The sequence below is a fragment of the Bombina bombina genome, chromosome 6, assembly GCF_027579735.1.
Source record: "Bombina bombina isolate aBomBom1 chromosome 6, aBomBom1.pri, whole genome shotgun sequence".
Classification (NCBI taxonomy): Eukaryota; Metazoa; Chordata; class Amphibia; order Anura; family Bombinatoridae; genus Bombina; species Bombina bombina.
In genome coordinates, this window is record NC_069504.1 from 885,378,158 (window position 1) to 885,401,161 (window position 23,004).

Sequence of the window (23,004 nt, forward strand, 5' to 3'; positions counted from 1 at the left end):
CTCCCCTTTGTGTCTCTCTTCCCCCTCTGTGTCTCTCTCGCTCCCCTTTGTCTCTCTCCCCCCTCTGTGCCTCTCTCTCTCCCCCCTTTGTGTCTCTCTCCCTTCATCTGTGTGTCTCTCTCCCTTCCTCTGTGTCTGTCTCCCTTCCTCTATGTGTCTCTCTCTCTCCTCCTCTGTGTGTCTCTCTCTCCCCTCTGTGTGTGTCTCTCTTTCTCCCCTCTGTGTGTCTCTCTCTCCCTCCCTCTGTGTGTCTCTCTCTCTTCATCTGTGCGTCTCTCTCCCTCCCCCTCTGTGTGTCTCTCCCCCCATGTGCCTCTCTCCCATCTGTGTGTCTCTCTCCCTCCCTCTGTGTGTCTCTCTCCCTTCCTCTGTGTGTCTCTTTCCCTTCCTCTGTCTGTCTCTCCCTTCCTCTGTGTGCCTCTTTCCCTTCCTCTGTGTGTCTCTCTCCCTTCATCTGTGTGTCTCTCTCCCTTCCTCTGTGTCTCTCTCCCTTCCTCTATGTGTCTCTCTCTCTCCTCCTCTGTGTGTCTCTCTCTCCCCTCTGTGTGTGTCTCTCTTTCTCCCCTCTGTGTGTCTCTCTCTCCCTCCCTCTGCGTGTCTCTCTCTCTTCACCTGTGCGTCTCTCTCCCTCCCCCTCTGTGTGTCTCTCCCCCCATGTGCCTCTCTCCCATCTGTGTGTCTCTCTCCCTCCCTCTGTGTGTCTCTCTCCCTCTGTGTGTCTCTCTCCCTCCCTCTGTGTGTCTCTTTCCCTTCCTCTGTGTGTCTCTTTCCCTTCATCTGTGTCTCTCTCCCTTCATCTGTGTGTCTCTCTCCCTTCATCTGTGTGTCTCTCTCCCTTCATCTGTGTGTCTCTCTCCCTTCATCTGTGTGTCTCTCCCCCGTGTGCCTATCTCCCTTCCTCTATGTGTCTCTCTCTCCCTTCCTTTGTGTTTGTCTCTCCTCCCCCGTCTCTCTCTCTCCCCCTCCCTCTGTGTCTCTGTCTTTCCCTGTCTCTCTCTCTTTCTTTCTCTCTCTCTCTCTCTCTCTCTCTCTCTCTCTCTCTCTCTCTCTCTCTCTCTTTCAGTCTCTTTATCTCTCTCTCTATATATCTCTTTTCTCTCTACATATCTTTTTACGCTCTATATATCTTTTTTTCTCTATATATATCTTTTTTCGCTCTATATATCTTTTTCTCCCTCTCTCTTTCTCTCTTTCTTCCTCTTCCTCTCTATCTCTTTTACTCTGTCTTTTTCTATCTCCCTTTCTCCCTCTCTCTTCCTCTCTCTATATTTCTCTCTTTCTTTCTTTCTTTCTTTCTTTCTTTCTTTCTTTCTTTCTTTCTTTCTTTCTTTCTTTCTTTCTTTCTTTCTTTCTTTCTTTCTTTCTTTCTTTCTCTTTCACTCTCTATCTCTCTCATTCTCTCTCTTTCCCTCTCTTTCTTTCTATTACTCATTCTTTAAAGTCTCCCATAATTACAACACTGGTATTAATAGAAGCCTTTCCTTTTTGCAATAGTAGTTGAGTTTCTTCCATGTCACTAATGCTGGGTGGCTTGTAGCATGTACCTAATAATATATTTTTTAAATTAATTTCCACACTTTTTTTTAAATTTCAAGACAGACCTTACTGTACCCTCTCCCCTTTGTGTCTCTCTTCCCTCTCTGTGTCTCTCTCACTCCCCTTTGTCTCTCTCCCCCCTCTGTGCCTCTCTCTCTCTCCCCTTTGTGTCTCTCTTCCCCCTCTGTGTGTCTCTCTCCCTTCATCTGTGTCTCTCTCTCTCCTCCTCTGTGTGTGTCTCTCTCCCCTCTGTGTGTGTCTCTCTTTCTCCCCTCTGTGTGTCTCTCTCTCTCCCTCCCTCTGTGTGTCTCTCTCTCTTCATCTGTGCGTCTCTCTCCCTCCCCCTCTGTGTGTCTCTCCCCCATGTGTCTCTCTCCCATCTGTGTGTCTCTCTCCCTCCCTCCCTCTGTGTGTCTCTCTCCCTCCCTCTGTGTGTCTCTCTCCCTCTGTGTGTCTCTCTCCCTTCCTCTGTGTGTCTCTTTCCCTTCCTCTGTGTGTCTCTCCCTTCCGCTCTGTGTCTCTCTCTCTCCTGCTCTGTGTGTCTCTCTCTCCCCTCTGTGTGTGTCTCTCTTTCTCCCCTCTGTGTGTCTCTCTCTCTTCATCTGTGCGTCTCTCTCCCTCCCCCTCTGTGTGTCTCTCCCCCCATGTGCCTCTCTCCCATATGTGTGTCTCTCTCCCTCCCTCTGTGTGTCTCTCTCCCTCCCTCTGTGTGTCTCTCTCCCTCCCTCTGTGTGTCTCTCTCCCTTCCTCTGTGTGTCTCTTTCCCTTCCTCTGTGTGTCTCTCCCTTCCTCTCTGTGTCTCTTTCCCTTCCTCTGTGTGTCTCTCTCCCTTCATCTGTGTGTCTCTCTCCCTTCCTCTGTGTCTCTCTCCCTTCCTCTATGTGTCTCTCTCTCTCCTCCTCTGTGTGTCTCTCTCTCCCCTCTCTGTGTGTCTCTCTTTCTCCCCTCTGTGTGTCTCTCTCTCCCTCCCTCTGCGTGTCTCTCTCTCTTCATCTGTGCATCTCTCTCCCTCCCCCTCTGTGTGTCTCTCCCCCCATGTGCCTCTCTCCCATCTGTGTGTCTCTCTCCCTCCCTCTGTGTGTCTCTCTCCCTCCCTCTGTGTGTCTCTCTCCCTTCCTCTGTGTGTCTCTTTCCCTTCCTCTGTGTGTCTCTCTCCCTTCATCTGTGTGTCTCTCTCCCTTCATCTGTGTGTCTCTCTCCCTTCATCTGTGTGTCTCTCTCCCTTCATCTGTGTGTCTCTCTCCCGTGTGCCTATCTCCCTTCCTCTATGTGTCTCTCTCTCCCTTCCTTTGTGTTTGTCTCTCCTCCCCCGTGTCTCTCTCTGTCCCCATCCCTCTGTGTCTCTGTCTTTCTCTGTCTCTCTCTCTTTCTTTCTCTCTCTCTTTCAGTCTCTTTATCTCTCTCTATATATATCTCTTTTCTCTCTATATATCTTTTTACGCTCTATATATCTTTTTTTCTCTATATATATCTTTTTTCGCTCTATATATCTTTTTTCTCTCTATATATCTTTTTCTCCCTCTCTCTTTCTCACTCTCTTTCTTCCTCTTCCTCTCTATCTCTTTTACTCTGTCTTTTTCTATCTCCCTTTCTCCCTCTCTTCCTCTCTCTATATTTCTCTCTTTCTTTCTCTTTCACTCTCTATCGCTCTCATTCTCTCTATTTCCCTCTCTTTCTTTCTCTTACTCGTTCCCTCTCTCCCTCTTTTTCTCTCTCTCTTTATCTTTCCCTCTCTCTTTCACACTCTCTGTGTCTTTTTCTCTCTCCCTCTTTTTTGCTCTCTCTGTTTATATTTTCTCTCTTTCTTTCTCTCTCTCTCTATCTTTTTTTCTCTATCTCTCTTTCGCCCTCTCTCTTTCTCTTTATATCTCTTTTTCTTTCTTGCTCTCGCTTTCTCTTTATCTCTCCCTCTCTTTATTTCTCTCTCTCTCTCTCTTTCTTTATACATGTTTTATTAAATTAACAGTGCAAAAAATAAATTACAAAAAAAACAGTTTTTTGTCTTCTCATTTTTTTTTTTAGTTTAAAGGGCCATAATACCCAAATGTTTAAACACTTGAAAGTGATGCAGCATAGCTGTAAAAAGCTGATTAGAAAATATCACCTGAACATCTCTATGTAAAAAAGAAAGATATTTTACCTCAAAAGTTCCTCACATTGTCAAGGATTTCTAAGCAGCATATCAGTATGTCTGTCCCGGGAAAACTGAAAGGATGAGCTTTGTGCACTCTCATATTATTTCACCAATCAGGTAAAGGAAGCTTACTATGAAATCTCATGAGAGTTAAGTCAAATCTCATGAGAGTTAAGTCAAATCTCATGAGATCACAGTAAGAGTTCATGACCTCAGCACTGCTGATGCTGATTGGCTGCTGTTCATTTCTTCATTTTTTTAATTTTCTTACCTGCAGCTGGGAGCAGCTGAGTATAACTTTTTACACAGAACTTACTCTGCTGAGCTGAGGAAATTGTGAGGTAAAATATCTTCCTTTTTTACATAGAGATGCTAAGGGGATATTTTCCTGTCAGCTTTTTATAGTTATACTGCATCAGTTTCAAGTGATTTAGCATATGAGTATTATGTCCCTTTAATCCTACATCAACATGATATATATATATAATATAATAAAAAAATATCTCACCAGAGTGGACTAATTTTAACACACACTTTTTATTAGGACTTTTAGTGCAGTCTCAAAACAAGGGCTATATACCTTAGTAAAATAATATAACACCTACTAATCTAATAAAAGGGACATTCTAATAATAACAGTTTATAGGTCAAATATAGTGCAAAAATGACATGCTATAATTCATTAGAGTATTTAATTTTAGCATTTGTAACCCTGCAATGCTGTGTTTAACCCTGGAGGATATACAATCACATTGTAAAAGTTACCTTTGCCATAGTTTTACAATTGATGATTTAAGTAAAATACAGGCTGTTAAGAAGGAGTGGCTTCAGTCTTTTTATGTACATATAGTCATCAGAACTGGAAAGAGTGAAATGTAATATTAAAAGGAATCATTATCTTGTTAGGTTGTGTGAAACACAAGGCAGCCTGTAACAAAGTCTAAAGAATAGTAGATTTGTGAAAGGCAGAGGAGGCTTGGGAGCAGATTTGGAGAGCAGCCAATAGCAGTGCTACACTATTGGCTCACTGCCTGCCAATGAGGGCTGGAAGTCTTCGCATATTAATGCTTCCCTCTCTGGCACGTAAGTTGTTAGTCTCACTTTCTACTCCTTCCTGTTTGCTGCAGCTCCTGTTACCACTTTCTCTGAGGTGCTCACATTGTCACTGATTTCTCTGTTCTTTTATCACAGGGTCACCATCTGTAACAATATGGAATTTCACATCCGCCCAGCTGAGTCCAGAGACTGTCCTCATATAATGACAATGATCCGGGTATGCTCACTGAACATTACATAATTATCAGTTTCTGTATTCTGACAACAAATGTGCTTTATATTATAAAGATGAAATGTATCTTTCATGACATAATTATATTGCTTTTATGGTAAGCCATTGTTGCACTTTTGTTTTAACAGTAATGAGTATAAAGTGGTCACTCTGTTGTTGCTGGTTACTTAAAGGGACATAATACTCATATGCTAAATCACTTGAAACTGATGCAGTATAACTGTAAAAAGCTGACAGGAAAATATCACCTGAGCATCTCTATATAAAAAAGGAAGATATTTTACCTCACAATCTCCTCAGCTCAGCAGAGTAAGTTCTGTGTAAAAAGTTATACTTCACCTGCTCCCAGCTGCAGGTAAAAAAAAATAAAAAATGAAGAAATGAACAGCAGCCAATCAGCATCAGCAGTGCTGAGGTCATGAACTATTACTGTGATCTCATGAGATTTGACTTAACTCTCATGAGATTTCATAGTAAGCTTCCTTTACCTGATTGGTGAAATAATATGAGAGTTCACGAGGCTCATCCCCTAAGCTGTCCTAGGACAGACACTAAAATGCTGCTTAGAAATCCTTTACAATGGGAGGTGGCTACTGAGGAACTTTTGAGGTAAAATATCTTTCTTTTTTACATAGAGATGTTCAGGAGATATTTTCTAGTCAGCTTTTTACAGCTATGCTGCATCACTTTCAAGTGTTTAAACATTTGGGTATTATGGCCCTTTAAATACTGATTTTATTACAAGACCAGAGACTCCTATTTTGCATTCTCTCTTTTGCAGCATTTTAAAGAAAAAAACATAACATCATCAGAAACAATATATTAAAAAAGAACAGAAACCTCCTCTTTCTTTTGCTGCTCATCTCTGAGATAAGTTGTAAAAAAAATTCTCAAAAGAAATTGTTTTCAATTGTGTTATTTATATTTAGTTTCTGTTTATTATTTTTCCGTTTCTAATATTAGTGTTTTATTACAGCATTATATATTTACTATCCGTTTTTATGCTATCCGTTTTTTCTTTATGTATGTCATTATTTTCTTTTCTTTTTAAAGACACGATGAGTCCACGGATCATCTTCATTACTTATGGGATATTCATCTCCTGGTCAGCAGGAGGAGGCAAAGAGCACCACAGCAGGGCTGTTAAATAGCTCCTCCCTTCCCTCCCACTCCAGTCATTCTCTTTGCCTACGTTAATGATAGGAAAAGGTAAAGTGAGGTGTTAGTATAGATTCTTCAATCAAGAGTTTTTTATTTTTAAAGTAGTACAAGATTGTGCTGCTTTGTTCTAGGGTGTAGCCGTAGTCCATATCAGTCTCTTCAGTAGAGCTTTTGGTGGCTTTAGAGCAATGAAACTTGTGGGACATAATTCTCACTGCGCCAACCATATATTTATGTTGCCCTAATCCTGATAGCCTAAGCAATCTTAACTCAGGCTTTATCATTTTCCACAGGGCTATGGGAGGGAGAGGACCTCTTAAACCTGCTGGACTGTCTTGCTTTCGGACAGCATTAAGGTAAGTGTTGACTTTTTCTTTATTCTGGGAAAATAAAAAGCTCAGAGAAAAGTGGGCACTTTAAATGAGACATACACATAAGGCTCAGAAACATGGGGCGCTTTATGTTGGGACATTTAATCTTTTGAGAGTTTTATTTTGGACAGCTCATGTACAGGAGCACTGGGGCTGGGAGATAAGCTGAAATTTTATTACGGTGGTTAACTTTACTAACGGCTTGTTTTTCTATGAAGCTGGTTGTGTTATGTTTGTTTTAGTGACGCCCACGATGGGCGGGGCTACTGTTTTTTGTGCATGTATCTAAACTGTGCAGTATTCAGCCTTGTTTTGTGTGTGATGAACGGCTTTTGCATAAATTAAGCAAGCAGTTGGTGCACTATACAGACTTTAGTATCCGGATCGCTACAGACATAGCAGGGAGTCCGGTTGGCAGGTAGGCGCCTCAGCAGAGCTGCTGAGGTGTAAGGGGGTCTGAATTTACCTTATTTATCTGAGAATACAGTAAAATAGTTGACGTTTTAAAATTTAAAGCCACAGTAACGTTTATTTTATAAAGATTTTTGAGTTACTTAGAAGTTTGATTTTGGGGAGTCGTTTTTTTCTTCCTGCAAGTAAAAAAGTTTCCTTTTAAATTTTAAAGGGACAGTAACGTTTTTTTGTAATAATTTTTTTGTGTGAAAATCCATTTTTTATTACATTGTCATTTTATTGTAATTCAGTATGGACATAGGAGCCGTGCAACATGTTACTTGCTCCATGTGTTTGGATGCCAATGTGGAACCACCAATTCCTTTTTGTCCTTCGTGTATTGAGAGAGCTTTAAGTTATAGAGGAAAGATTTTTCATGACCAAGATTTTTCTAAAGCGGATGCTTCTCAGGAGTCTAATGACGAGATTCAAAGTATGCCACTGCTTTCTCCCCAAGCGTCCCAAACTTTAATGCCCACACAAGCAGTGCCCTGTACTTTGGCTTAAAAGACATAGCTGCGCTTATGTCCTCCACAATTTCAGATGCGTTGTCTGCTTTTCCTATGCTACAAGGAAAACGTAAGAGAAAAGACAACCATGTTGTCAGTGAAGTTTCTGATGCAATGGTGGCAATCTCGGATGTAGCCTCCCAGGGAACGGAGATGGAGGGTATAGAGGTTCTATCAGAAGGCGATATTTCAGATTCAGAGAGTTCATTGCCTTTGACTCATTCAGAGATTGTCTCTTTCAGATTTAAACTACTGTTACTCAGGGAGGTTTTGGTTACCTTAGACAACTGTGATTCCACAGTAGTAGTCGCTCCTGCGAAGTCGAGTAAATTGGATATATATTTCGAAGTTCCTTCTTACTCAGATGTTTTTCCAGTTCCTAAGCGAGCTTCGGAGATTGTTTCTAAGGAATGGGAGAGACCAGGTATTCCCTTCTCCCCATCTCCTATTTTCAAGAAGATGTTTCCTATAGCTGACGCTGTCAGGGAAGCTTGGCAAACGGTTCTTAAGGTGGAAGGGGCTATTTCCACCTTAGCCAAGCGAACTACTATTACCATTGAGGATAGTTGTGCTTTTAAAGATCCCATGGACAAGAAGTTGGAGGGTCTACTTAAATTTTTTTTATATTCACCAGGGTCTGCTATTGCAGCCGGCTGCATGCATTGCTACTGTCACTAGTGCAGCAGCTTATTGGTTTGATGCTCTGTCCGAGTCTCCTTAGAGGAGATCCAAGATAGGATTAAAGCTCTGAAGTTAGCTAATGCCTTTATTACGGACGCTTCTCTGCAAATTACTGAGTTAGCAGCTAAGAGTTCGGGGTTCTCTATCCTAACCCGCAGAGCCTTATGGTTTAAACCTTGGTCTGCGGACGTGTCATCTAAATCTAAGCTTCTAGCGATTCCTTACAGGGGATGACCTTGCTTGGACCTGGCCTGACAGAAATTATCTCTGATATCACGGGAGGTAAGGGTCATCTCCTTCCTCAGGATAAGAGAAACAAGCAGAAAGGGTGACAGAATAATTTTCGTTCCATTTGAAATTTCAAGGGAAATTCTTTCTCTTCCTTCTCTAAACTGGAACAATCTAAACCTACTTGGAGACCCAACCAGTCTTGGAACAAGGGTAAACAATCCAAGAATCCTGCTGTTGAATCCAAAACAGCATGAAGGGCATGCCCCCGATCCGGGACCTTCTAATTCAAGGACCCTTCCTTCACCCAAATCTAGATTCTCTGAAGCTGACTGCTTGGAGATTGAACGCTTAATCTTATCCAAGCGGGTTTTTTTTGATTCGGTCATAGAGACCATGATTCAGGCTTGCAAGCCTGTCACTAGAAGGATTTAACATAAGATATGGTGTAAATTTCTCTATTGGTGTGAATCCAAGGGCTACTCATGGAGTAGAGTTAGGATTCCCAGAATTTTGTCTTTTCTTCAAGAAGGTTTGGAGAAGGGTTTATCGACCAGTTCCTTAAAGGGTCAAATCTCTGCTTTATCTATTTTGTTACACAAATGTCTGGCAGATGTCCCAGATGTGCAATCTTTTTGTCAGGCCCTGGTTAGGATCAGGCCTGTGTTCAAACCAGTTACTCCTCCATGGAGTCTGAATTTAGTTCTCAAAGTTCTTCAAGGGGCTTTGTTTGAGCCTATGCATTCCTTAGATATTAAGTTATTATCTTGGAAAGTTTTGTTTCTTGTTGCTATTTCTTCAGCTCATAGAGTGTCTGAGCTCTCGGCGTTGCAATACACTTCACCTTATCTTATTTTCCATTCAGATAAGGTAGTTTTACGTACTAAACTAGGTTTTCTTCCCAAGGTTGTTTCAGACAGGAATATCAGGAGATTGTTGTTCCTTCCTTGTGTCCTAATCCTTCTTCTCAGAAAGAATGTCTTCTGCACAATTTGGACGTAGTCCGTGCTTTAAAATTTTACTTACCAGCGACTAAGAACTTTCATCAGTCTTCTTCTGTGTTTGTAAGTTTCTCTGGAAAACGTAAGGGTCAGAAAGCTACGGCTACCTCTCTTTCTTTTTGGCTGAAGAGTATCATCCGTTTTGCATATGAGACTGCTGGACAGCAGCCTCCTGAGAGGGTTACGGCTCTTTCCACTAGGACTGTTGCTTCTTCATGGGCATTCAAAAATGAAGCTTCTATAGAACAGATTTGCAAGGCTGCAACTTGGTCTTCTCTTCACACTTTTTCTAAATTTTATAAATTTGATACTTTTGCCTCGGCTGAGGCTGGTTTTTGGAGAAAGGTTCTTCAAGCAGTGGTGCCTTCCATTTAGGTTCCCTGTCTTGTCCGTCCCTTATCATCTGTGTACTCTAGCTTGGGTATTGTATACCATAAGTAATGAAGATGATCCGTGGACTCATTGTGTCTTTAAAAAGAAAAGAAAATTTATGCTTACCTGATAAATTTGTTTCTTTTTAGACACAATGAGTCCACGGCCTGCCCTGTTCTTTTAAGAGAGGTTGTTAATTTTTGTAGACTTTAGACACCTCTGCACCTTGGCTTTTCCTTTCTCTTCCTAATTTCGGTTGAATGACTGGAGTGGGAGGGAAGGGAGGAGCTATTTAACAGCTCTGCTGTGGTGCTCTTTGCCTCCTCCTGCTGACCAGGAGGTGAATATCCCATAAGTAATGAAGATGATCCGTGGACTCATCGTGTCTAAAAAGAAACAAATTTATCCGGTAAGCATACATTTTTTTAAAAAAATCTTACTTCTTTTTTCCTTGTTCTATCCGCTTTTTATGCGGTTTTGCCTTTTTTCCCTTACCCCTTTTGATTCTTACTTTTATTTTCAATATCGTTTCCTCGTTTTACTTATTTTCCATTTTCTTCTAACTTGGAGCCTCTCTCCATCTCACAGCTTAGCGTGTGCTGTTTCCCGCCATTTTGTGGGCCGTCCCTTCACCTCTTTCCTGTTCACTTCTTTGCCGACGCCCATATTGAACTGCGACACACATCGCATCACTCCTGTCTCTCCTGAAATAATTTTGTTACTGTTTCTTTTCAGTAAGGATCATCTCTTGTAAAAAAATATTCTTCTTGTTGGATACGTTATAATTAACACGTCGTTGCCATCTTGTGGCTTTATATAGGAAATACAGTTCAGTTTATTTAAATTTATTATGTTCCTGTCAGAGAAATTTAGATTTTTTTATATTATTTATTTTAACTGTGTTATTTTTGTGTGGGGGAAAAAAAATATTTTTACATTTAATTTTATATTTATTTTACAAAAATGTCTGAACCTGAAGAATGTTCTACCCCTTTGACTGCCCAAACTGTTCAATCCATGATTGATTCATCAATGAATAATTTATCATCATTAATAGCTTTTAAAGAGTCTAAAAAATCTTTAAAAAGGAAAAATCCTTCTATTGCTGTTAAAGCAAGTAAAAAGCTGGTGTCAAAGTCTCGTCAGTTGCTTTCTGACACATCTATTCCTCACAGCAAAGGAACTAAAACCGTTGTAAAAAGAACCCTGCATCCCAAGTGTACCCAAATGGGAGATTCTAAAGTTATGTCTAAAACAAAATTTCAAATTATTTTTAAACCTTTTGTGCAACAAACTTCCTCAGAATCTACCAGCTCTGATGAAAATGATTATACTGACATTAAAGGGACATAAAACCCAATTTTTTTCTTTCATGATACAGATAGAGCACACAGTTTTAAACAACTTTCCAATTTACTTATGTTATCAAATGTTCTTAGTTTTCTTGTTATCCTTTGTTGAAAAGTGAGGATGTTATCTCAGAAGTGTGCACATGTCTGCAGAACTATATAGCAGCAGTTTTGCAACAATGTTATACATTTTATAGGAGCACTAGATGGCAGCACTATTTTATGTCATGTAGTGCTTTTAGGTATTTCTTCAACAAAGAATATGAGACGGAAGCAAATATGATAATAGAAGTTAATTGGAAACTTGTTTTAAATTGTATTCTCTATCTGAATAATGAAAGAAATATTTTGGGTTTAATGTCCCTTTAACTCAGATTTTTTAATAATGATTCTGATGACTTAATTTTTTAATAATGATTCTGATGATTATTCTCCAGCTGCTAAGAAGCATAAGAAAATGTTTAAAAATCTAAAGATAAAAATGAGGAAGAAGTTGAGTTTACTGATTGCTTAGGTAACCCCAGGTTCAATCCTGACGAGTTACATCACCCACATTTTGCAGAATGGTGTCCTACTATTGATATTGCTAAGTTTATTGACTTTCAGCTTAGAAAACCACTTAAAAAGCAAACTCGCAAATAAATGAGAGCTGAGTGTCCCCGTTCATTAGTCCCAAAAATGCTTCTATTATTCCTCAGGAAGACCCCAAGATTTTAAAATTAATTGGCGCACCAGGCTATAAAATTAAAAAAGGCCTAGACAGATCATGGAAAACCTGTCAAGATAAATTACTGGATTCAGTGGGCCCCATCACCAAATTGTGTGAAATGTCTGAACAGGCTGTTGCAGAGAATGCTCTTTTAGACCTCTATATTGTCTAAGAGTGGATACAAAAACTTCTCTGTTTTGTGGGGAATACCAGTCCTGTCTGCCTGCGATTCCTGCTTCAGCCTCACAATATTTATTTAAGCAACTTATTTCTTGTAAAAAAGTAAAATAATCAATTCATGCCAGTTATACATCTAAAATACCTAAATGCTTATTTTGCATACAACCATTTCAAAATGGAAGGTATTCATCTTTTAAGAGAGTGTTTAAGAGAAAACGATTGGTTAGTCCGCCTAGACCTTTCAGACGCTTATTTAACTGTTTCCATTGCCCAAGACCATTGGACCTTTTTAACATTCCGTTGGGAAGATCAACTTTGGAATTTCACTTACCTCCCTTTTGGCCTGTCCTCTGCCCCTTGGATTTTAACTAAATTACTCAAACCTGTAGTGGCTTGGCTGAGACTTTGGGGTATTCGCCTAATAATATATTTGGACGACATTTTAATTATGGACCAGAATTTTCTCTACCTTCAGAATCATTTGCTTTCCACCATAACCTTATTAGAATCCCTAGGTTTTATAGTCAACAAAGACAAATTTGTCCTTTCTCCAAATAGATACTGTTCATTCAACCTTGAATCTTCCTTCAGACAAAGTGAAGAATATCAAGAAAGAAATTTCCAAAACCTTAAGATTCTGTTCCTATCAGAACTATAGTGTGAATAGTAGGTTTACTATCATACTCTATTTAGGCTATATTTCCTGCCCATCTCCATTATTGCAAACTCCAGAGATTGAAGATTCATCTTCTGAGGAAAGGTTTCTCTTATTCACATCCTATTTGATTATCTCTAGAAGCCAAAGAAGAACTCTCTTGGTGACTTTCTCATTTGGAGGCTTGGAATCGGAGAGCAATTTTTGTCAAGAATCCAGGTTTAGTCATAGAATCCGACGCCAGTCTTTCAGACTGGGGAGCTTGTTGCAGTCCTTCCATCACAGGTGGCAAGTGGATTCTGGAAGAGAAACATTTTCATATCAATTGTTTAGAATTATTGGCTGGTTCTTTTGCAGTCAAGAGTTTTGTCAAATATTCTACTCCAGTTTCCATTCTCCTGTGTATGGACAATATTTCAAGTTCAATGTCTCAATCGTTTAGGAGGCACAAGATCCAGAGACCTCTCCAACATCACCAAAGAGTTTATTCATCTCTGCTCTGCCTAGACAGGAATATCTCAGTCAAAGCAGAATGCATCCCAGGACAAGTTAACCTTGCAGCAGATTGGTGATCCCGTCATTTATTAGATTCCAGCGATTGGAAATTAGACAGGATTTTTTTTCTTTCTCTTCAATTCCTCAGAGGTTCTTTTCTTTTAGATCTGTTTGCATCCAGAATCAACATTCAGATTCGGCCTTATTTCAGTTGAAGGCCAGACCTGAATGCAGCAGCAATAGATGCTTCTCTTCATACATGGCCACTTCAAGGAGTGTACCCATTTCCCCCCTTTTCCATGATTCCGAGGACAATTTCTATTGTTCGCAGGGATCTTTTATCTATAACGATAGTGACCCCCCTTCTCAGACTTGGTACCCATCTCTGCTGGAGATGTCTATCAATTTTCCAATCCTGTTTCCCCTTCTCCCTCATCTTCTAACAGATCCAGACAGCAACTTCCACAAGCTTGTTCTTCAAGGATCTCTCAGGCTGGTGGCATGGACGGTCTCAGGGGACCCTGGACTCTCCATGGCCTTTCAGAAGAAGCTAGATCACTCATGTGAGAGTCTTGGGCCCCAGGTACTCGTAGATGCTACTTTGCCGCTTGGTCAAAATGGTCTAGCTGTTGCCTGCGGAGAGACCTGGATCCCTTTTCTACAGATTTAACTGATATTATTATTTATCTCATCTCTTTAGCTTATAGATCTATTAATGTTCATCGTTCTGACATTTCTGCCAGACATAATTTAATTAATAATCTTTCTATAGGTAAACATCCTTTAGTTTGTAGACTTCTCTAAGCCATTAGGTTAAAACGCCCTCCTGTTCCAAAACATACATTTTTCTGGGATGTGAATCTTATTTTTTCCCTTTTCAAATCTTAGCCTGATAATTCTTCTCTTTCTCTCAAACAACTTTCTGCCAAATTGGCTACTCTTCTTTGTTTAATTTCTTTCTGTCGAGTCTCCGACGTCAAAAGCTTTAGACTGGGATGCTAAACGTTTTTCTCCGGAGGGAGTTACCTTTTTTCTCTCTTGTAGAACTAAGACCCTATCTGCTTCCATTTTCTATCCCTATCTTCATTCTGAACCTTCTTTATGTGTAGTTGAATGTTTGAAAGTATATGAATCCAGAACTCTGTCGCTTAGACTTCCTTCTGATAACCAACTGTTAATTTCTTTTATTCCTTCTTATTAATGATGTCGCGAATAGTTCGCGGCGAACATAGCATGTTCGCGTTCGCCGCGGCGGGTGAACATATGCGATGTTCGATCCGCCCCCTATTCGTCATCATTGAATAAACTTTGACCCTTTACCTCACAGTCAGCAGACACATTACAGCCAATCAGCGGCAGACACTCCCTCCCAGACCCTCCCACCTCCTGGACAGCATCCATTTTAGATTCATTTGGAAGCTGCATTCTTAGTGAGAGGAGGGACAGTGTAGCTGCTGCTGATTTAATAGGGAAATTGATAGCTAGGCTAGTGTATTCAGTGTCCACTACAGTCCTGAAGGACTCATCTGATCTCTGCTGTAAGGACAACACCCCAAAAAGCCCTTTTTAGGGCTAGAACATCAGTCTGCTTTTTTTTTTCTTTTCCTGTGTAATCTAATTGCAGTTGCCTGCCTGCCAGTGTGTGTGTCAGGCTCACAGCGTATACTGTGCCCACTTGCCCAGTGCCATCACTCATATTTGGTGTAACAGTAGTTTACATTTAAAAAAAACAACACTTTTTTGACTGTGAAATAATAGCAGACAGCTGCCAGTACCCAAGATGGCCGCCAATAAGGCAGATGGGGAGGGTTAGAGAGCTGTTTTGGGGGGGGATCAGCGAGGTTGGGGGCTAAGGGGGGATGCTACACCACAGCATATGTAAATATGCTAAAAAAAAATAAAAACCTTTTATTTTAGTACTGGCAGACTTTCTGCCAGTACTTAAGATGGCGAGGACAATTGTGACGTGGGGGAGGAAAGGGAGCTGTTTGGGAGGGATCAGGGGGTCTGATGTGTCAGGTGGGAGGCTGATCTCTACACTAAAGCTAAAATTAACCCTGCAAGCTCCCTACAAACTCCCTACAAACTACCTAATTAACCCCTTCACTGCTAACCATAATACACGTGTGATACCAGAAAGCAACGCCAAAGTCATATATGTCTGCTATTTCTGAACAAAGGGGATCCCAGAGAAGCATTTACAACCATTTGTGCCATAATTGCACAAGCTGTTTGTAAATGATTTCAGTGAGAAACCTAAAATTGTGAAAATTTTCACTTTTTTTTTTTTAATTTGATCGCATTTTGCGGTGAAATGGTGGCATGAAATATACCAAAATGGGCCTAGATCAATACTCTCTATCTACTACACTACACTTAAGCTAAAATTAACTCTACAAGCTCCCTACATGCTCCCTAATTAACCCCTTCACTGCTGGACATAAAACACGTGTGGTGCGCAGTGGCATTTAGCAGCCTTCTAATTATGAAAAAGCAACGCCAAAGCCATATAAGTCTGCTATTTCTGAACAAAGGGGATCCCAGAGAAGCATTTACAGCCATTTATGTCATAATTGCATAAGTTGTTTGTAAATAATTTCTGTGAGAAACCTAAAGTTTGTGAAAAAGTGAACAATTTTTTTTTTATTTGATCGCATTTGGCGGTGAAATGGTGGCATGAAATATACCAAAATGGGCCTAGATCAATACTTTGGGATGTTTTCTAAAAAAAATATATACATGTCAAGGGATATTCAGGTATTCCTGACAGATATCAGGGTTCCAATGTAACTAGCGCTCATTTTGAAAAAAAGTGGTTTTGAAATAGCAAAGTGCTTCTTGTATTTATTTCCCTATAACTTGCAAAAAAAGCAAAGAACATGTTAACATTGGTTATTTCTAAACTCAGGACAAAATGTAGAAACTATTTAGCATGGTTGTTTTTTGGTGGTTGTAGATGTGTAACAGATTTTGGGGGTCAAAGTTAGAAAAAGTGTGTTTTTTTCCATTTTTTCCTCATATTTTATAATATTTTTAATAATAAATTATAAGATATGATGAAAATAATGGTATCTTTAGAAAGTCCATTTAGTGGCGAGAAAAACGGTATATAATATATATATAATATGTGTGGGTACAGTAAATGAGTAAGAGGAAAATTACAGCTAGGAGGGCGGGGGCGGTCGCGTGTACAGGTAGGGAGCGGGTGGGAACCGCTACACTACAGAAAAAGTTAGTGTAAAATTAAAAAAAAAAGGAATAAAAATTAAAAAAAAAAAGATCAGGCAGGTGGTGGGGGTTGGTCTGTGGGGGGGGGGGGGGAAAGCTACACTACAGAAGAAAAAAAAAAAACCCCAGAAAAAACTACTTTTTTTTGCAAACTGGGTACTGGCAAACAGCTGCCAGTACCCAAGATAGCCGCCAATAAGGCAGATGGTGAGGGTTAGAGAGCTGTTTTGGGGGGGATCAGGGAGGTTGGGGGCTAAGGGGGGATGCTACACCACAGCATATGTAAATATGCTATAAAAAATTAAAAAATATTTAAAAACCTTTTATTTTAGTACTGGCAGACATTCTGCCAGTACTTAAGATGGCGGGGACAATTGTGGGGTGGGGGAGGGAAGGGAGCTGTTTGGGAGGGATCAGGGGGTCTGATGTGTCAGGTGGGAGGCTGATCTCTACACTAAAGCTAAAATTAACCCTGCAAGCTCCCTACAAACTACCTAATTAACCCCTTCACTGTTAGCCATAATACACATGTGATGCGCACCAGCATTTAGCGGCCTTCTAATTACCAGAAAGCAATGCCAAAGTCATATATGTCTGCTTTTATGCCATAATTGCATAAGTTGATTGTAAATAATTTCTGTGAGAAACCTAAAGTTTGTGAAAAAGTGAACAATTTTTTTTTATTTGATCGAATTTGGCGGTGAAATGGTGGCATGAAATATACCAAAATGGGCCTAGATCAATACTTTGGGATGTCTTCTAAAAAAAATATATATACATGTCAAGGGATATTCAGGTATTCCTGACAGATATCAGGGTTCCAATGTAACACTAACTAGCGCTCATTTTGAAAAAAAAGTGGTTTTGAAATAGCAAAGTGCTTCTTGTATTTATTTCCCTATAACTTGCAAAAAAAGAACATGTTAACATTGGGTATTTCTAAACTCAGGACAAAATTTAGAAACTATTTAGCATGGTTGTTTTTTGGTGGTTGTAGATGTGTAACAGATTTTTCAGGGCCTGCCAGGGCACAGTGTCACACCAGTGCAACTCATATCTGGTGTAACAGTAGTGTACATTAAAAAAAAAAAATACAATTTTGACTGTAATAGATTGCATAGCAGTTAGTTGTCTGCAAGAGTGTGTGTCAGGCCTACAGCGTCTACTCTGCCAACTTCTGCCAGTGCACAGTGCCACTCATATCTGTTGTCACAGTAGCTTGCACGCATAGTACCACTAATCGAAAAAAAAATGACAGGCAGAGGCATGCCACCCCGCAGGGGCCATCGTGGTGGTGGTGCTGTGATTCCCTTTGGCCCTAGAATAATGCCCAGTGTTCAGAGGCCACGTACCCTGAACTTGAAAAGTTCTGAGGACATATTTGACTGGCTAACACAGGACACCCAATCTTCTACAGCTTCCGCTCTGAACCTTGACACACCATCCTCCTCCAGCTTAGCTTCGGGCACCTCTCAAGTTACCACTCGCCCGCCTGCCGCCACCACCAACACTAGCACCACAGCCGCTTCACTTGATCTGTCAGAGGAGTTATTTACACATCAGTTGGAAGAAATGAGTGATGCGCAATCATTATTGCCAGAGGATGTAGTTAACAGGGATATGTCTCAGTCAGGCAGCATTACACACATGGACGTACGGTGTGATGATGATGATGTTGTACCTGCTGCGGGAGTTTGGTCTGTCACTGTGAAGCAGGCGTAACCCTTACACTACCTGATCGATACAACATCATACCTGATGTTTTAAAGCACGTTATTCCAAACAATTTAGGAATGTTAGGTGATTTATGCCCTTTATGGATTAAAACCAGACTCTGCATCAACTATGTAATTTTCCATGGGAGTTTTGCCATGGATCCCCCTCCGGCATGCCACAGTCCAGGTGTTAGTCCCCTTGAAACAACTTTTCCATCACTATTGTGGCCAGAAAGAGTCCCTGTGGGTTTTAAAATTCGCCTGCCCATTGAAGTCTATGGCAGTTCGCCCGGTTCGCCAGTTTGCAAACTTTTGCGGAAGTTCGCGTTCGCCGTTCGCGAACCCAAATTTTTATGTTCGCAAAACACCACTACTCCTTATGCTTCTATTACTTCTACCTCTATTGCAAGGTGGGTTAAATGGGTCATGAAAGAAGCTGGGATCGATATTTCTTTTTCGGCTCATTCCGTAAGAGGTTCTGCGGATTCTAAGGCCTTTTTGAAATCTGCTCCTCTTCAACAAATTTTGAATGCTGCCGATTGGTGCTCAGACTCCATTTTTAAACAGTTTTATTTCAGACCCATTCAACATACCTCACTTAATTTAATTTCTTAATGCTTTAAACTTGCAAAATAGGAGTCTCTGATCTTGTAATAAAATTCAGATTATCCTATCTTGTGAAGGTATAATCTAGATTGTGAAGGTATAATCTAGATTTTATTAAAGACACAGAGACGAGTATTTCCCCCCCCCCCCCCTTTAATTGATGCATGTTTTAATAATGTAATTTTTTGACAGTTTCCATCTGAACATAATCCCTTCATACTTGCTGGATTTCAACCTTTTCTTCAAGCAGATCGTCCTTCCTCATCTAGACCACGGGGCATATTTATCAATGTGCATGTGGACATGATATGAAGTAGCGTATCATGTCCGTCGCACATCGATAAACATCGATAATTGGATTCAGTGGGCCCCATCACCAAATTGTGTGAAATGTCTGAACAGGCTGTTGCAGAGAATGCTCTTTTAGACCTCTATATTGTCTAAGAGTGGATACAAAAACTTCTCTGTTTTGTGGGGAATACCAGTCCTGTCTGCCTGCGATTCCTGCTTCAGCCTCACAATATTTATTTAAGCAACTTATTTCTTGTAACAAAGTAAAATAATCAATTCATGCCAGTTATACATCTAAAATACCTAAATGCTTATTTTGCATACAACCATTTCAAAATGGAAGGTATTCATCTTTTAAGAGAGTGTTTAAGAGAAAACGATTGGTTAGTCCGCCTAGACCTTTCAGACGCTTATTTAACTGTTTCCATTGCCCAAGACCATTGGACCTTTTTAACATTCCGTTGGGAAGATCAACTTTGGAATTTCACTTACCTCCCTTTTGGCCTGTCCTCTGCCCCTTGGATTTTAACTAAATTACTCAAACCTGTAGTGGCTTGGCTGAGACTTTGGGGTATTCGCCTAATAATATATTTGGACGACATTTTAATTATGGACCAGAATTTTCTCTACCTTCAGAATCATTTGCTTTCCACCATAACCTTATTAGAATCCCTAGGTTTTATAGTCAACAAAGACAAATTTGTCCTTTCTCCAAATAGATACTGTTCATTCAACCTTGAATCTTCCTTCAGACAAAGTGAAGAATATCAAGAAAGAAATTTCCAAAACCTTAAGATTCTGTTCCTATCAGAACTATAGTGTGAATAGTAGGTTTACTATCATACTCTATTTAGGCTATATTTCCTGCCCATCTCCATTATTGCAAACTCCAGAGATTGAAGATTCATCTTCTGAGGAAAGGTTTCTCTTATTCACATCCTATTTGATTATCTCTAGAAGCCAAAGAAGAACTCTCTTGGTGACTTTCTCATTTGGAGGCTTGGAATCGGAGAGCAATTTTTGTCAAGAATCCAGGTTTAGTCATAGAATCCGACGCCAGTCTTTCAGACTGGGGAGCTTGTTGCAGTCCTTCCATCACAGGTGGCAAGTGGATTCTGGAAGAGAAACATTTTCATATCAATTGTTTAGAATTATTGGCTGGTTCTTTTGCAGTCAAGAGTTTTGTCAAATATTCTACTCCAGTTTCCATTCTCCTGTGTATGGACAATATTTCAAGTTCAATGTCTCAATCGTTTAGGAGGCACAAGATCCAGAGACCTCTCCAACATCACCAAAGAGTTTATTCATCTCTGCTCTGCCTAGACAGGAATATCTCAGTCAAAGCAGAATGCATCCCAGGACAAGTTAACCTTGCAGCAGATTGGTGATCCCGTCATTTATTAGATTCCAGCGATTGGAAATTAGACAGGATTTTTTTTCTTTCTCTTCAATTCCTCAGAGGTTCTTTTCTTTTAGATCTGTTTGCATCCAGAATCAACATTCAGATTCGGCCTTATTTCAGTTGAAGGCCAGACCTGAATGCAGCAGCAATAGATGCTTCTCTTCATACATGGCCACTTCAAGGAGTGTACCCATTTCCCCCCTTTTCCATGATTCCGAGGACAATTTCTATTGTTCGCAGGAATCTTTTATCTATAACGATAGTGACCCCCCTTCTCAGACTTGGTACCCATCTCTGCTGGAGATGTCTATCAATTTTCCAATCCTGTTTCCCCTTCTCCCTCATCTTCTAACAGATCCAGACAGCAACTTCCACAAGCTTGTTCTTCAAGGATCTCTCAGGCTGGTGGCATGGACGGTCTCAGGGGACCCTGGACTCTCCAAGGCCTTTCAGAAGAAGCTAGATCACTCATGTGAGAGTCTTGGGCCCCAGGTACTCGTAGATGCTACTTTGCCGCTTGGTCAAAATGGTCTAGCTGTTGCCTGCGGAGAGACCTGGATCCCTTTTCTACAGATTTAACTGATATTATTATTTATCTCATCTCTTTAGCTTATAGATCTATTAATGTTCATCGTTCTGACATTTCTGCCAGACATAATTTAATTAATAATCTTTCTATAGGTAAACATCCTTTAGTTTGTAGACTTCTCAAAGCCATTAGGTTAAAACGCCCTCCTGTTCCAAAACATACATTTTTCTGGGATGTGAATCTTATTTTTTCCCTTTTCAAATCTTAGCCTGATAATTCTTCTCTTTCTGTCAAACAACTTTCTGCCAAATTGGCTACTCTTCTTTGTTTAATTTCTTTCTGTCGAGTCTCCGACGTCAAAAGCTTTAGACTGGGATGCTAAACGTTTTTCTCCGGAGGGAGTTACCTTTTTTCTCTCTTGTAGAACTAAGACCCTATCTGCTTCCATTTTCTATCCCTATCTTCATTCTGAACCTTCTTTATGTGTAGTTGAATGTTTGAAAGTATATGAATCCAGAACTCTGTCGCTTAGACTTCCTTCTGATAACCAACTGTTAATTTCTTTTATTCCTTCTTATTAATGATGTCGCGAATAGTTCGCGGCGAACATAGCATGTTCGCGTTCGCCGCGGCGGGTGAACATATGCGATGTTCGATCCGCCCCCTATTCGTCATCATTGAATAAACTTTGACCCTTTACCTCACAGTCAGCAGACACATTACAGCCAATCAGCGGCAGACACTCCCTCCCAGACCCTCCCACCTCCTGGACAGCATCCATTTTAGATTCATTTGGAAGCTGCATTCTTAGTGAGAGGAGGGACAGTGTAGCTGCTGCTGATTTAATAGGGAAATTGATAGCTAGGCTAGTGTATTCAGTGTCCACTACAGTCCTGAAGGCTGTAGTGTAGTGCTGTGTAATCTAATTGCAGTTGCCTGCCTGCCAGCGTGTGTGTCAGGCTCACAGCGTATACTGTGCCCACTTGCCCAGTGCCATCACTCATATCTGGTGTAACAGTAGTTTACATTTAAAAAAAACAACACTTTTTTGACTGTGAAATAATAGCAGACAGCTGCCAGTACCCAAGATGGCCGCCAATAAGGCAGATGGGGAGGGTTAGAGAGCTGTTTTGGGGGGGATCAGCGAGGTTGGGGGCTAAGGGGGGGATGCTACACCACAGCATATGTAAATATGCTAAAAAAAATAAAAACCTTTTATTTTAGTACTGGCAGACTTTCTGCCAGTACTTAAGATGGCGAGGACAATTGTGACGTGGGGGAGGAAAGGGAGCTGTTTGGGAGGGATCAGGGGGTCTGATGTGTCAGCTGGGAGGCTGATCTCTACACTAAAGCTAAAATTAACCCTGCAAGCTCCCTACAAACTACCTAATTAACCCCTTCACTGCTAACCATAATACACGTGTGATGCGCAGCAGCATTTAGCGGCCTTCTAATTACCAGAAAGCAACGCCAAAGTCATATATGTCTGCTATTTCTGAACAAAGGGGATCCCAGAGAAGCATTTACAACCATTTGTGCCATAATTGCACAAGCTGTTTGTAAATGATTTCAGTGAGAAACCTAAAATTGTGAAAATTTTCACTTTTTTTTTTTTAATTTGATCGCATTTGGCGGTGAAATGGTGGCATGAAATATACCAAAATGGGCCTAGATCAATACTCTCTATCTACTACACTACACTTAAGCTAAAATTAACTCTACAAGCTCCCTACATGCTCCCTAATTAACCCCTTCACTGCTGGACATAAAACACGTGTGGTGCGCAGTGGCATTTAGCAGCCTTCTAATTATGAAAAAGCAACGCCAAAGCCATATAAGTCTGCTATTTCTGAACAAAGGGGATCCCAGAGAAGCATTTACAGCCATTTATGCCATAATTGCATAAGTTGTTTGTAAATAATTTCTGTGAGAAACCTAAAGTTTGTGAAAAAGTGAACAATTTTTTTTTATTTGATCGCATTTGGCGGTGAAATGGTGGCATGAAATATACCAAAATGGGCCTAGATCAATACTTTGGGATGTTTTCTAAAAAAAATATATACATGTCAAGGGATATTCAGGTATTCCTGACAGATATCAGGGTTCCAATG

At 40.5% G+C, this 23,004-nt stretch overlaps 1 protein-coding gene across 2 annotated transcripts in view; it reads left to right on the forward strand.

Moving 5' to 3' along the window:
- The first annotated feature begins 4,772 nt into the window (after positions 1 to 4,772).
- Positions 4,773 to 23,004, forward strand: part of LOC128663859 (thialysine N-epsilon-acetyltransferase) — a 72,221-nt gene continuing 53,989 nt past the window's right edge. For both annotated transcript variants that reach the window (XM_053718405.1, XM_053718406.1), the window contains exon 1: positions 4,773 to 4,943. In XM_053718405.1, the coding sequence (XP_053574380.1) occupies positions 4,881 to 4,943 (63 nt within the window). In that variant the 5' untranslated portion in view covers positions 4,773 to 4,880. The remainder of the gene's footprint in view (positions 4,944 to 23,004) is intronic.